Here is a 15,100-nt window from a genome sequence, read left to right as displayed (position 1 = left end):
AAGCACGTAATAGTTGAAACAAGAAAGAACATAATCAAATAACTTTTCTTGCTCCAAATGTAATCCAAATAAATGGTTAATCATTTTATTAGTCCCTAAACTTAGACCTAACTTGCATTTGAGTCCCTCAATTTCCAAAATGGTTCCTGTAATCTTTTAACTTCACTTTCGTTAGGACAAACGGTCTTGCTGTCAATTTTGTTAACTTTTTCTGTTAAATGCATGGGCAAAATGGTATTTTTATGTTAAAACCAAAAAAATGAATAAAAAATCATATCTTTAAAATAACAATAAAAGAAAATCAAATGAAAAACCAACCAAAAAAAAAAGGAAAAATCAAGTTTGGGGGAGTAGAAATCGGAATAGAAGGGGAGAAAGAGAGTTTAATTTTAATTTTTTATTCATATTTTAATCAATTTTGATACAAAAATACCATTTTGCCCCTGTATTTATCAGAAAAGTTAACAAAATTGACGGCAAGACCATTTGTCCTAACGAAACTGAAGTTGACGGACCACGGGAACCATTTTGAAAATTGAGGTACTCAAATGGAAATTGGGTCTAAGTTCAGGAACTAATAAAACGATTAACCCTCCAAATAAATAATCGTACATTAAAAAGGATATAATTTCTTGTATGAACCAATGAAGTTATGGTACAAAACTTTTGAATTTGAAAACTCACAAAGAGAAATTGTACTTGTAATACATAAGAAATTTATTAAACCACATTGATGTTTTCGTGCTTTTTCTAAGAAAACAAAAGGAAACTATATTGTGTCCTCCCAGCACATAGTTCTTAGCTCAATCACAATAGTAAAGATGGAGCAATTTCACATGAAATCCTTCAGCTCAACATATGATATACATAAACAATATAATCCACACACGACAAAGTCTGAATGTTGCATTTATATGAGTCGATTTTTGAACGTCTAGCTAAATAAAGAGGACTATTGTTAGATTAAAGAAAACAAAAGGAAACTATATTGTGTCCTCATGACACGTAATCCTTAGCTCAATGACAAATTCACAATAATATAGAGTCAAAGTAATTTCGCATGAAATTCTTCGTTCGACGTATGATACACGAAAACAAGATAATTCACACACGACAAAGTCTGAATGCTGCATTCATATGAGTCGGTCTTTGAATGTCTAGCTAAATAAAGAAGACTATTATTATATTAAAGAAAACAAAATTAGAAAACTATATTGTGTCCTCCTGACAAGTAATTCTTAGCTCAATCAAAATAATAAAGTTGGAGCAATTTCGCATGAAATTCTTTGTTCGACATATGATACACGCAAACAAAATAATCAACCCACAACAAAGTTTGAAGATTGCATTCATATGAGTCGATTTTTGAACGTCTAGCTGAACAAAGAGGACTATTATTAGATTAGAGAAAACAAAAGGAAACTATATTTTGTCCTCTTGACACATAATTCTTAGCTCAATCACAATTTGTCAAAGCAATTTCGCATGAAATTCTTCGTTCGACATATGATACACGCAAACAAGATAATCCACACACGACAGAGTCTGAACGTTGCATTCATATGAGTCTGTCTTTGAACGTGTAGATAAATAAAGAAGACTATTATTAGATTAAAGAAAACAAAATTAGGAAACTATATTGTGTCCTACCGACACATAATTCTTAGTTCAATCACAATATAAAGTTGGAGCAATTTCGCATGAAATTTTTTGTTCGACATATGATACACGCAAACAAGATAATCCACCCACGACAAGGTCTGAACGTTGCATTCATATGAGTTGGTCTTTGAACGTGTAGCTAAATAAAGAAGACTATTATTAGATTAAAGAAAACAAAATTAGGAAACTATATTGTGTCCTCTCGACACGTAATTCTTAGCTCAATCACAATATAAAGTTGGAGCAATTTCGCATGAAATTCTTTGTTCGACATATGATACACGCAAACAAGATAATCCACCCACAACAAAGTCTAAACGTTGCATTCATATGAGTCGGTCTTTGAACAACGTGTAGCTAAATAAAGAAGACTATGATTAGATTAAAGAAAACAAAATTAAGAAACTATATTGTGTCCTCCCGACAAGTAATTCTTAGCTCAATCACAATATAAAGTTGGAGCACTTTCACATGAAATTCTTTGTTCGACATATGATACTCGCAAACAAGATAATCCACCCACGACAAAGTTTGAAGGTTGCATTCATATGAGTCGGTCTTTGAACATCTAGCTAAATATTATTAGATTAAGGGAAACAATAGGACACTATATCGTGTCTTCTCCGCATGTAATTCTTAGCTCAATCACAATAGTAAAGTTGGAGCAATTTCCCATGAAATTCTTCAGTTGGATGTATTATACTGGTAAACAAGATATTCTACTCACCACAAAGTCCGAATGTTGCATTCCTATGAATTGGTCTTTGAATGTCTAGCTAAGCAAAGATAACTATCATTATATTAAAGACTAGTTTTGTAAGAGTGCTCGTTGCGCCTAGCTATTTAAGAAATAAAAGAAATATCCTGAATTATCCGTTTGCTTTTTCTTTATCATTTTTCCGAAAGACAAAGGTTTGTTGTCACATTTAACAAAAAAAGTTGTTGGTTACTTTATCATTTACCCCACCGCATGTAGGTTTTTCTTCTTAAGGATTCTATACGTTTTACTGCGATGCATGAGTTTTACCAAAACGAGGAATAACTTACCCTTTTTTTTGTTTTTAAAGAAATAGCATCTTTTTATAAAGATTTCTTGAATAATAAAAAATAAAGAGCATGTGGCTTATGCACTTCATCAACCGAAGGGTCGTAGCATCCACGTATTTTGATATTATTGAAATAGTAAAAAATAATAAAGTCTTTTTTGCAACTTTCGTTGACGGCTCCTGGTATTTGCTGGGTTCGTTAGTGCCACAATGTCACTATCGTAATTGGCCCGGTCAATGGGTCAAGGGTCGTTCAACAGAGAATTCCAAACAAAATAACTTTTATTTTGTTCTCCGGAGACAATTTTATCTCAGGAAAATGTAGTAAACCAACTGCGCAATTCTTTGACAGTTTACATAAGAAATTTTCCAGACTCTTGTATTTTCAAGGGAAATTTAACATCTGAGCACTAAGATTGAATGATTTCAGATATCAAAGTTGTACAGAAGATATCAAAGTCATCTCTGCCACTCAAGCTTTCAGCAATTGTTCAATGATTTCATCCTAATTTCAGACGCGTTGTCATATTTAGAGAAATTGAATATTGAGCACTGCGATGAATTGGTCTCAAACTATGTTCTTCATCAAATAAAGTTTGATTTGTCATGTTCAAAATTATCCTTAAAATAATCTTCTTCTAGATATAATACTTGATCAACTCAGAATTGAACTTCTCTTGTTTCTTGTTCAAGCACGTAATACAATATTTGAAACAAGAAAGAACGTGTCATGTATGTTTTCTTGCTCGAAATGTAATCAAATAAATAATCGTACATTAAAAGGATATAGTTTCTTGTGTGAACCAATGAAGTTATGGTACAAAAGTTTTGAATTTGAAAATTCACAAAGAGAAATTGTAGTTGTAGGGGTCATTTGGTATGGCAAACTGTCATGGATTGGATTAAATCACAATATTAAAGTTGGACCAATTTCGCATGAAATTCTTCGGTTGGATATATGATACATGCAAACAAGATAATCCACTTACAACAGAGTTCAAAAGTGGTATTCATGTGAGTCGGTCTTTGAATGTCCAGCTAAATAAAGATAACTATTATTAGATTAAAGTAAACAAAAGGAAACTATATTGTGTGGCACCTAATTCTGAGCTCGATCACAATGGTAAAGTTGGAGCAATTTTGCATGAAATTCTTCAATTGGACATATGATGCACGTAAACAAGATAATCCACCCACGACAAAGTCCGAATTTTGCATTTATATGAATCGGTCTTTAAACGTTTAGATAAATAAAGATAACTATTATTAGATTTAAAACTAGTTATGTTAGAGTGCTCATTGCACTTAGCTATTTAAGAAATAATAGAAATTTCCTGAATTATCATCATTTATTCGAAAGACAAAAGTATGCAAGAGTGCTTATTGCGCCTAGCTATTCAACCTTTTGCTTTTTCTTTATCATTTCTTGGACAGACAAAAGTATGTTCTTCACTTATAAGAAAAGTCAAGTTGTTGGTTACTTACTTTATCATTTACTCCACCGCGTGTACGTTTGTTCTTCTTAAGGATTTTATACGTTTTACTGGTGAGGTGATGCAGAGTTTTACCAAAACGAGGAATAACTTACCTTTTTTTTTGTTTTTAAAGAAAAACAAAAAAAAATCTTTTTATAAAGATTTCTTGAATTAAAAAAAAAAAAAAGAGCATTTGGCTTTGCACTTCGTCAAACCAAATAAATATAAATAAAAAAAAAGTCTTTTCTGCAACTTTCCTTACGGCTCGTAGTATTTGCTGGGCTAGGTCATTTGACCTTGACCATCGGCATCAACTAGGACTATATTTAATACGCTGAACTGAAACAGAAAAATTGCAAACAACGTAACTTATTTTGTTCTCCAGAAACAGTTTTATCTCAAGAAACAGTTTTTCATATTTCTTTTCTGTCTTGCACCATCGGCATCACTAACAACAAGTAAGATAAGATTGAGTTTTGCATTGTTGGGTTCTTGCGCCAATGTTAATTTATTCATTTCTTTGATCCCAAGTTACGTCAACTTATTGCTTTTTTTTTTCTTCTTCTTATCGTAGGCTTTGGATTGACACCTAATAGAAGTTGTCTGAATTTAGCTTTGGATATTGCTTTATACTTATGGCATCGGCAGTAGGCGTGGGTGCTCTCAGAGCAGCATTTCAAATGCTGCTTGATGCGGTTATAACAGTAAAGGCGGAGACTACCATGTTTAAGCCTCACCTTGGAAATATCAAATCCACACTAGACGCTTTACATCCAATGATAAAAGACATAGAAAAATATAACCCAAAGGAGGGGCTAGAAAATTATGCAATGCAAATGGAGGAGGGGGTAAATCTTGTTCGCAAGTGCAGCAAGGTTGGTGTGTGGAGCTGCTGCAGGAAATATAGATACACCAAAAAACTTGATGAATTGGATAGATGTCTTCAAAGACTAGTGGATGTGTTGAAAGTGCAGGGCATAAGGGATGTCAGGGAGACCTTGGTTTCATTAAGGAATATAGAGACGGTGCTGCGTCGTATTGAAGGGAACTTAGTGATGCAAAATCAGTCTGAAAAAATCAATGGTTGGTCTGCTGTGCCCGAACCTCCCCCGGTTACAGTCGGGTTGGATGTGCCAGTGAAGGAATTGAAGATAAAGCTTCTTAAGGATGATGTGTCCATGCTTGTGCTGACTGCTGCTGGTGGATGTGGGAAAACCACATTGGCCAAAAAATTTTGTCAAGATCAGGAAGTAAAAGGTATCTCGGTCTACTTTTTTTTTTTTTTTTTTTTTTTTTTTTTTTTTTTTTTTTTTTTCTGAACTTCTCTTTTAGTCTAGTAATAGTGATATGGAAGGATGAAAGCATCATTGCTCATATTTACACAATTGGAGACATATTTAAATGAGCTTCTAGTGAGAGGGACGGACCGTCCCTTTAGTTAACATGGGCTATAGCCAGGCGGTTCCCTTTTTTTTTTTAAAAAGTATAAAATAACAAACCCAGCACACCTACCCCAAGTTTCAATCAACATAAAATACCAAACCCAGCATTGAATTGGTGAAAGTGAAACAATGAACTTTTTTGTTTTGAAAACAGAGAAACAATTAACCTTAAAAAACTTTAATTAAAAACCACATTTACCCATCAAATTTTTGTTTAAATTAAAACCACACCCCCTTGCGCAATATTGTAACAATTAATAACATCAAAAAGAATTTTGAGACAAAGAAACAAGTAATACATCAGCTCCAACAAAAAAAAAAAAAGTAATAAATGTTATTTTTTTTAGAGGTAATAAATGTTATCTTTTATCTCCTTATACCATTTATGAATCAAAATTTTGCTTCCCAAATTTGAATTTTTTTTAAAAGTTAAATGTTCAAGAAAATAAATTACGATGATATAAACTAAAATTAAGTTAAGAAAAAATTAAACATAAAATTATTTTAGAGTTAAATCATTTTTAAACAATTAATAAAGTTGAGTATGAGATATACATGAATAGTTCTATTTTAGATCGGGAAATTTTGGGTTTGAGTTATCTAGCATTAGAGATGAACTTAATAAGCTTATACGTAAGGTAAATTTAGCGCATCCCATTTTGAAATCCTAAGTTCGTCTCTAGTGACACCTTTCTTATATCTTATTTCGATAGATAAATTCAAGGACAATATCTTCTTTGTCACTCTTTCGAAGAAGCCCAACTTGGACCTTATTGTACATGAAATATATCAACGGAAGGGTTCCCAGGTGCCTGCGTTCCAAAACGAAGTAATTGCGGTTAACTGGTTGCAACAATTTCTGAAGGAAACAGGACAAAGTCCTTTACTGTTTGTCCTGGATGATGTTTGGTCAGGATCAGAGTCCCTTCTTGAGAAGTTTGATCAATTCAAAATGTCAAATTACAAAGTTTTGGTCACGTCAAGATTTGCATTTCCAAGATTTGGTTCTCCATATCATTTGGAATCATTGAATGATGCGGATGCAATGGCTCTTTTTCGTCATTCATCATCCTTGGATGATAAGACCTCTTATGCTCGGGAAGACCTTTCGAGAAAGGTGAGTTCTTTGTCCGCAAAGCACAACATATATGCTTATTTATGTGTCACAGACAAGGATCAAGAGATTATGTTTGCTTTTCATATAATTACATATAGGGGTTTTTCTCTCTACATGACATCCGTCTTTTATATACAAAATTCATCTTTTGTTAAAAGGATGGATGTCCGGCTCTGAGAATTCCTATATATATATATATATGTGTGTGTGTGTATATTTGTAGAACAACCATGCATACATACATGAGTGAATAGTGAACACTCCCATTTACATCTACCTGCAAAAGATTATACGTTCATTTTAAGTAGACAATTACTTAAACCTTGTCATCTTCATGAAACCAACTTAGACACTTTTGTTTTGGGCCTGCACTCAAATATTGATTGACTTCAGTTGGGAAAATTGACTGCAGATAGTAGAGCTCTGTAAGGGATTTCCACTTGCCATTACAGCGGTTGGAAGATCACTTCGCGGCCAGCCTATAGAGATCTGGCGAAAAAAAGTAATGGAATGGTCTAAAGGTTCTTCTATACTTGCATCTAACAGTGATTTGCTTGCTTGCCTCCAAAGCAGCTTAGATGCCTTGGACAAAGAAAAGCCTATCCTCAAGGAATGTTTCCTAGACTTTTGCTCATTTCCTAAAGATCAAAGGATCTCTGCTGCCACCCTCATAGATATGTGGGCTGAGTTACATGGGCTAGACGAACCTAGTCTGTCCATTGCAAACCTCTATGAACTAACCACCCAGAGTTTAGCTAATCTTGTAGACACAAGGTATGTAGGATTCCATGTTCCTCTTGTCTGCTACTATCACTCCACTTTTTCCCTTATATTCACGACTCACCGCTGCTCATAATTTTCTGTTCCAAAATTTATGTTGAAGAAATCTCTTATGAGAAAATTATTATTGAACATCCAGGAATGAGAGGGAGGCGGATGGCTATTACACTGAACACTTTGTTACTCAGCATGATATGCTTAGAGAGTTGGCTATCCATCAGGCGAGCCAGGAACCAATAGGACAGAGAAAAAGACTAACTATAGACATACATGGAGACAATCTTCCTAAATGGCTGACAGAGGCAAAGCATCAGCTCATGCAGGCTCGACTAGTATCTATCTCAACTGGTTGTCCCATCCTTCTCTCTCTATAGTAAAAACGCATACGCACACACGTTCACATATTCACACACACACACACACTCGTATGCGCGCCAGTAGCACTTCCGCACATTTCCCACACTCACACCTTATAACATGTTTTTCGCAGATGGAGCGTTCTCAAATAAATGGCCAAACATGCAACTACCAAAAGCAGAGGTTCTAGTTCTAAATTTTGAAACAAAGAGCTACGCCTTACCCGAATTTGTGAAGAAAATGGATAATTTAAAGGTTCTAATAGTCACAAATTATGGTTTCTTACCTTCTGAGTTAAATAATTTTCAACTACTTGGTTCGTCATCAAATCTGAAAAGAATTAGATTGGAACGCATTTCAATTCCTTCCATAAGCAAGAACCTCAAACAGTTGAAAAGTGTACAGAAGATATCTTTATTCATGTGTAGCATCGGTCAAGCTTTTGGTAAAGGTTCCATCCAAATTCTAGATGCATTGCCAAATCTAGCCGAAATGCACATAGATTATTGCCATGATCTGGTGGAATTTCCAGCCGAGCTTTGTGATCTTATTCGCCTTAAGAAGCTTAGCATCACTAACTGTCATAACTTATCCGCCTTGCCTGAAAAGATTGGAAAGCTAGTAAGTTTGGAAGTGTTGAGGCTTCGGTCATGTACAGACTTGTTAGAGTTGCCAGGCTCGATTAGGAACCTTAAAAAGTTAAACTTTCTCGACATATCCTATTGCTTTAGCATTAAGGAGTTGCCTGAACACATTGGTGAGATGTGCAGTTTAAAAAAGCTCAACATGAGGCAATGCTCAAGATTGCAAGATCTGCCTGCATCAGTTTTGGACCTTGAACAGTTGAAGAATGTGATATGTGACGAAGAGACTGAAATTTTATGGGAACCCTTCTTACCCCTTCTCAAAAACATACACATAAAGGTGGTCAAAGAAGATATCAACCTAAATTGGCTCCACAAGCATCCATCTTGAAGAATTTGTTGTGTGTGGATTATCTTGTTTACGTGTATCATACGTACGTCCAATTGAAGAATTTCATGCGAAATTACTCCAACTTTACTATTTGTAATCGAGCTCAGAATAAAGATGCTATTTCTTTAAAAACGAAAAAAGGGTAAGTTATTCCTCGTTTTGGTAAAACTCATGCATCAAACAGTAAAACGTATAAAATCCTTAAGAAGAAAAACGTACATGCGGTGGGTAAATGATAAAGTAAGTAACCAACAACTTAGGTGGTGGAGTAACCAACAACCTAGGTGGTGGAGTAACCAACAACTTAACTTTTGTTAAATGTGACAACAAACCTTTGTCTTTCGAAGAAATGATAAAGAAAAAGCAAACGGCTGAACTAATAATTCAGGAAATTTCTTTTATTTCTTAAATAGCTAGGCGCAACGAGCACTCTTACATAACTAATCTTTAATCTAATGATAGTTATCTTTGTTTAACCAATTCATAGGAATGCAACATTCGGACTTTGTGGTGGGTGGAATATCTTGTTTACCAGTATAATACATCCAACCGAAGTGAAATTGCTCCAACTTTACTATTGTGATTGAGCTAAGAACTACATGTGGAGAGGACATGATATAGTGTCCTATTGTTTCCCTTAATCTAATAATATTTAGCTAGACGTTCAAAGACCGACTCATATGAATGCAACCTTCAAACCTTGTCGTGGGTGGATTATCTTGTTTGTGTTTATCATATGTTGAACAAAGAATTTCATGTGAATTGCTCCAACTTTATTATTGTGATTGAGCTCAGAATTACGTGTCGGGAGGACACAATATAGTTTCCTAACTTTGTTTTCTTTAATCTAATAATAGTCTTCTTTATTAGCTAGACGTTCAAAGACCGACTCATATGAATGCAACATTCAGACTTTGTCGTGTGTGGATTATCTTGTTTGCGTGTATCATACGTCGAACGAAGAATTTCATGCGAAATTGCTTTGACTTTATTATTGTGATAAGTGTTTTCAAAGGCATGCGTAGGCGCGTGTCGGAGGTGAGGCAAGACCAAACCGCCTCAGTATTTATTGTACATAAAGTTTTCCGTGTGTTTGTACCGTATATGACCCTCAACTCATACTTTGACACGTGGATCAGTAAAACCCCCAATGGCCCAAGGCAACGAACAATCGGTATAGGCTACTGATGACGCTTAGCGGAGTCTAGAATCGGTATCGCCTACCGATTCTGCGAAGCAAACCTCGAAGGCCACGCCCAAAATATCCAAAGACTCATGTCAACCTCGTAGGGCCCTCCAACAAGTCCCACATCGAAATTAAGTACTAAGAGCATACCAAATGCCCTCTATAAATAGGCCCCTTCATTATAATACGAGGGGTAAGACTTTTCAGCTTGACTTTTATGCTAAATACATTGTCAGTAGTAAAAGCTCTTAGAAACAAACTTACTTCGGCATCGGAGGGTCTTAGGCTGGTTCCACACCGGTTCCATAGACCTCACGAGCCTCGGCTTCCTTCTACTCAGAATCAGCATCCAAGGACAGGAAGAATCTGTGTCAAGCACTCAATCGATCTCTAGATCGTCCACATCACTTGTAAGTTGCACTCATCTCTATCTGTTCAGTTTTAGTGTCAACAAATTGGCGTCGTCTGTGGGAATTGCTTATCGATCAACCCATATCTCAAAACTTTGAGCCAAAGAATGATGAATCCATCTTCGTCCCTCCCTGCCGATGGTCCCATCCTCGGCGTCGGTGGCGAGCCAAGCCCTGCTCCCCTACCTCACACACCCCGAACAGAAACACCTGTTCGACAAAATACTCTGGAAGCTCGCATGGAGACTCTACAACGAGAAATGGCAAAAATGCAGGAGCACAACAATATCCTCTCCTCTAAACTTGATGACACCCAGAGGCAGCTTCATGATCAGCAAACGCACTCAACCCAGCTGCAGGACGGTATGGAACGGACCATACAGCTTCGGCAGGAGAAATCGTTTAAAAGCGTGCGGAAACCCAGCGCTCAGGATAAAGGGAAGTAGCAAGCCATCTGCCTCCCGAAGGCTGTTCGTACCCTCCTTAAGGGAGCGTCACTAAGAATACCAAGTTTACTCCGACTGCCGCGATAGGATCAACGATCGGCGCAAAGAGCGACCGCCTTCGCCCATCCCAATCCAAGCCAAACTTAACGATCGACGTCTGGAGGCACTCGGACCAAAATCCCCCATACGCCGAAGCTACGACGCAATCGGCCTGGAGGAGACGGACGAATCAGACTATGTTCCAACTTCACCGGGAACCACAATCTCCTACCGATCGGCAGGACCTTCAAAAGAGCACCATAGCCACCGATTGAATAAAGGGAACGATCGGCATAAGGGAAGCTATGAGAGAAACTCCAGCCGAACGGCAGATCAAGAGGCTCAGGGCCACAATGCTGGCCGACACACAGAGAACCGAGCAACAGAACCCTTTGGTTACGATCTCCCCTCCACCGATCCCACCATCCGTCTTCTCCTCTAGAAGATGAACCGCATTGAGGAAGAACAGAACCAAGCTCGGACACCAACGTGGGGAAAGGTACAACCGGGACCATTCACCAATCGCATCCGAACGTTCAGACACGAAAAAGAGGTCCAAGCACTCCGGATATCGTTTTACTCAGGGGTGGAAGACCCTGTAACTCACATCCACACTTTTCAATTGGCTTTGGGTTGCCAAGGGCTCACTGACGAAGGTCAATGCTTATTATTCCCCTCCACCTGTCTACCGCGCAGATCTCACGGCCTGGGTTTCCGGGCCGAGGGGATATGCGTTGACACGTGGCTTCCGGCTTTTGGGTGCGGTGCGTTTGTGCGTGGGCGTGCCAGCACGGTCTACTGTGCGTCGAGATGGTTGATGTGGATAGAATGGTTAAGTGGTGCGCCTGTTTGGACTCGTCTTCTAATCAAACGATTGTAGCCGAGAAAGGAACTAATCTCAGCTGTTAGGTTCACGGCCTGAGCTACAAGGCCGTTTAGTGATGGTGTTGGTGGGTTTTGGGAGGTGCTCCGGCGCGCTGCTCAGGGAGCGACGGTCGTATGATATATGGGGTGAATGAGCGAATAACAAGGATGATGCTCCGGCGCCTTGAAAATCAAGGGTCGTATGATATATTGATGAATGAATTTTCCTTACAGTCTAACACTACTCCTAGGAAAACAAGTAAAGATATTGAAAGTGCATTACAGGAAAATATAAGTTGCTCCGTGGGAGGCTTTGGTTTGGTGTTTGAACCTTTTGAATGTATCTTGAGCCTTGTATTTATAGGAGTTTCTTGGAGGAGTAATCGAGGCTGAAATCCTGCATAGTGGAGCCTGATTAGAGCAAGTGGGTAGTCCAATCAACATTTGGGATCGTGAAGTATGGTGTTGCGACCCCATAAATCCTGGTGAATCTCGGCCGCCGCCCTGATCGTGGGTTCTGCGCTTCTGGCCGTGGAGACGCATTTATTGTTCTGATAGCTGGTAACCTAATCTCTCAAGCTGCAAGAATTCTTGTGAGAATGTCCACGTCTAATCACTCTGTTTCCTGTCGCCAAACCCTGACTTCAGTCACTTCCCACCTTCCCTCATGCATTAAATGCTTATTCGTGGCCAGTGGGTTTGCTGCAATAAACAGAGGCATTACTTCATTAAATAAAGCATGGGACCCTGCTATCACGTGATGATTTTATTCTGATATCTCTGGCCGTGATTTTGCTCGGCCTTGACCTCGGCTTACAAACGAGGCCGAGATGATCATGCCTTGGCAACTTTCCTTTTGTTTTCAGGAAGGCAAAACACCTTGGCGAAACGCTGCGCTTTAGCTTCTCGAGGAAGTGCTTGGGCCGAGAAAAGGGGCTCCTTCGGCCAGTTCATGGCCGTGATTTATTAGGCACAAACACCACCCTGGCCGGAGCTGCTTTAAATTGGTTTTACCGATTGGAACCAAGTATGGTTGATTCTTTCGATCAATTGAAACTAACCTTCCTCAACCATTTTAAGATTCAGACCGACCGCTTGTATTCTGCCGATGACCTTTATACCATTCGACAACAAGACGATGAGCCCCTGAGAGAATATGCGGCTAGGTTCAGCCACGAATATTCCCAATGTCCTGAAACTGACGATAGGGCAGCCTTCGATGCCTTCAAAAGTGGCCTTCGGTCATCTCAATTTCGCTATTTAGTCCACAGCAGCAACTGGACCACCTACGCCGAGCTGATGAAACAGGCAACTATCCACGCCAAGGCCGAACATTTCAACTCCAGAGGATCAGCTTCAGCACCATCGAGCAAAACCACACCGGCCGATCGGCCTTCGACACAAAACTATGACTGATTCCCAACAAATTGGACGACAAATCAGGCCCCCTACGGAACGGCACCCCCCGCCCCTGCTTCGTTAGAAACAAGCGGAAGGACAACTTCCAGGATCGGCAGGACAGTAACAAAAAGGGCAAGGACTCCAGCAGGCGGAGCAACTTTGGAGATCAGAAGAAGAATCGGCCGGAGGAAATCTTCACTTTGCTCAACACCACCTACGAGCACCTCCTCCTGACAGAAAATCAGATGATTCCGAAGCTGAATAACCACAAACTCCCTCGACAAAACGAGAAGGACACCGATGTCTTCTGCCGATACCACCAGTACAACGGCCACGATACAGAATCATGTATCGCGCTTCGCAAAATTATCGAACGCCTCATCAACGAAGGAAAGCTAGATCAGTACCTAAGCACAAAAATGGCATCGGACCAACCCCCGAATCGGCAGATTAACATGATCAACGGAGGGGCGCCCATTGCTGAAGCCACCAATCGTTCCGTAAAAAACTACATTTGTGCCGTTCGGCACCCCCAAATCCTCAGCGTAGCAGGAGGACGCAACGACAAGATCCGGCGAATCGGCTGGGAGCCTATCACTTTTTCTGAAGAAGAAGAACGAGGCATCATCTTCCCCCACTCTGATCCCATGATCATGCGAGCCGACATTTCCGACTTCGATGTGGGCCGAATCCTCATAGACACAGGCAGTTCGGTCAACGTGCTATTTGCCGATGCTTTCAATTCCCTCGGCATCGATCCTCAGCACCTAAACAAAGACATAACCCCCCTTCTGAGTTTTTCGGGCGACGTGGTTGAACCAATCGGCAGCGTCCAGCTCCCGTTCGTCATCGGCACTATCCCCAGATGAACAATCATCTACACTCACTTCCTAGTCGTCAATTGCCCAACGGCATACAACGCTATCATCGGGAGGACGACGCTCACCAAAATGAAGGCCATGCTGTCACCACACATGCTCCTCCTCAAGTTCCCCACACACACTGGCGTCGGCTAAGTGCGAGGGGATCAGTTGAGTGCACGGACATGTTACGTTTCGGCAACAAAGGAATCGGCAAAGGCAGCGCTTCGCGAGGCATACTCCGTTTCCACCAGTATGACTGTACCAAATGGCAGAGGGACAGATAAACCCGATGATCCCAGGGACGAGGCCGTTACCCCCCAGGCGCAACCCGTGGAAGATCTAGAATCGGTAACCCTCTCCGAAACATAGCCCGACCGACAGGTCCGAATCGGTACCACATTGAGTTCAGCACTACGAGCCGATTTCATTGCCTTTTTACGCGCCAATGTAGAAGTCTTCGCCTGGTCATACAACGACATGCCCGGCATCGCCCCAAATATCATCAGTCACAAGCTCAGCGTTTCTCCCACCTTTAAGCCCATCCGACAGAAACGGCAAGCCTACGATGCCGAACGGTACGAAGCAATAAGGCTCGAAGTGGATAAATTGAAGACAATCGGCTTCATCTAGGAAGTAACCTACCCAATCTGGTTGGCAAATTCGGTCTAGGTAAAAAAATCCAACGGCGCCTGGAGAATGTGTCAGGACTATACCGATTTAAACAAGACTTGCCCAAAGGACAGTTTCCCTTTGCCAAGGATTGATCAGCTGGTAGACGCCACGGCAGGCCATGAACTTCTCAGCTTTATGGAAGCATACTCGGGCTACAACCAGATATTCACGAGCCCTGCTGGCCACGAACATACGGCATTCATCACTGACAAGGGACTATACTGCTACAATGTTATGCCGTTCGGCTTAAAGAACGCCGGAGCGACATACCAACGGTTGGTCAACAAGATTTTTTCTAAACTCATCGGCATTTCTATGGAAGTATATGTGGACGACATGCTGGTCAAAAGCAAAATGGCCGATTG

General features: G+C 39.8%; 1 protein-coding gene across 1 annotated transcript; it reads left to right on the top strand.

Annotated features, from left to right (window-relative positions):
• Positions 1 to 4,530: 4,530 nt before the first annotated feature.
• On the top strand, positions 4,531 to 8,967 carry LOC110753006 (putative disease resistance protein At5g66900). Its single transcript, XM_021953799.2, has 6 exons — positions 4,531 to 4,641; positions 4,758 to 5,440; positions 6,339 to 6,742; positions 7,155 to 7,516; positions 7,662 to 7,870; positions 8,013 to 8,967. Exons 2-6 carry the CDS (start codon positions 4,819 to 4,821, stop codon positions 8,852 to 8,854), a joined length of 2,439 nt encoding a protein of 812 aa, XP_021809491.2. The 5' UTR covers positions 4,531 to 4,641; positions 4,758 to 4,818; the 3' UTR covers positions 8,855 to 8,967.
• Positions 8,968 to 15,100: the final 6,133 nt, after the last annotated feature.

This window comes from Prunus avium, chromosome 7, assembly GCF_965620075.1.
Source record: "Prunus avium chromosome 7, drPruAviu1.hap1.1, whole genome shotgun sequence".
In the NCBI taxonomy this organism is placed as follows: domain Eukaryota; kingdom Viridiplantae; phylum Streptophyta; class Magnoliopsida; order Rosales; family Rosaceae; genus Prunus; species Prunus avium.
Note: the sequence above shows the minus strand (reverse complement) of the source record. Positions and strands in the feature narration are given on the sequence as shown.

Excerpts from the sequence above, each read along its gene's own strand:
- LOC110753006 (XM_021953799.2), top strand. The coding sequence starts at position 4,819 with ATGGCATCGGCAGTAGGCGTGGGTGCTCTCAGAGCAGCATTTCAAATG. Across the intron at positions 6,743-7,154 it reads GGGAAGACCTTTCGAGAAAG|ATAGTAGAGCTCTGTAAGGG; the intron begins GTGAGTTCTTTG and ends AATTGACTGCAG. Across the intron at positions 7,871-8,012 it reads ACTAGTATCTATCTCAACTG|ATGGAGCGTTCTCAAATAAA; the intron begins GTTGTCCCATCC and ends TGTTTTTCGCAG.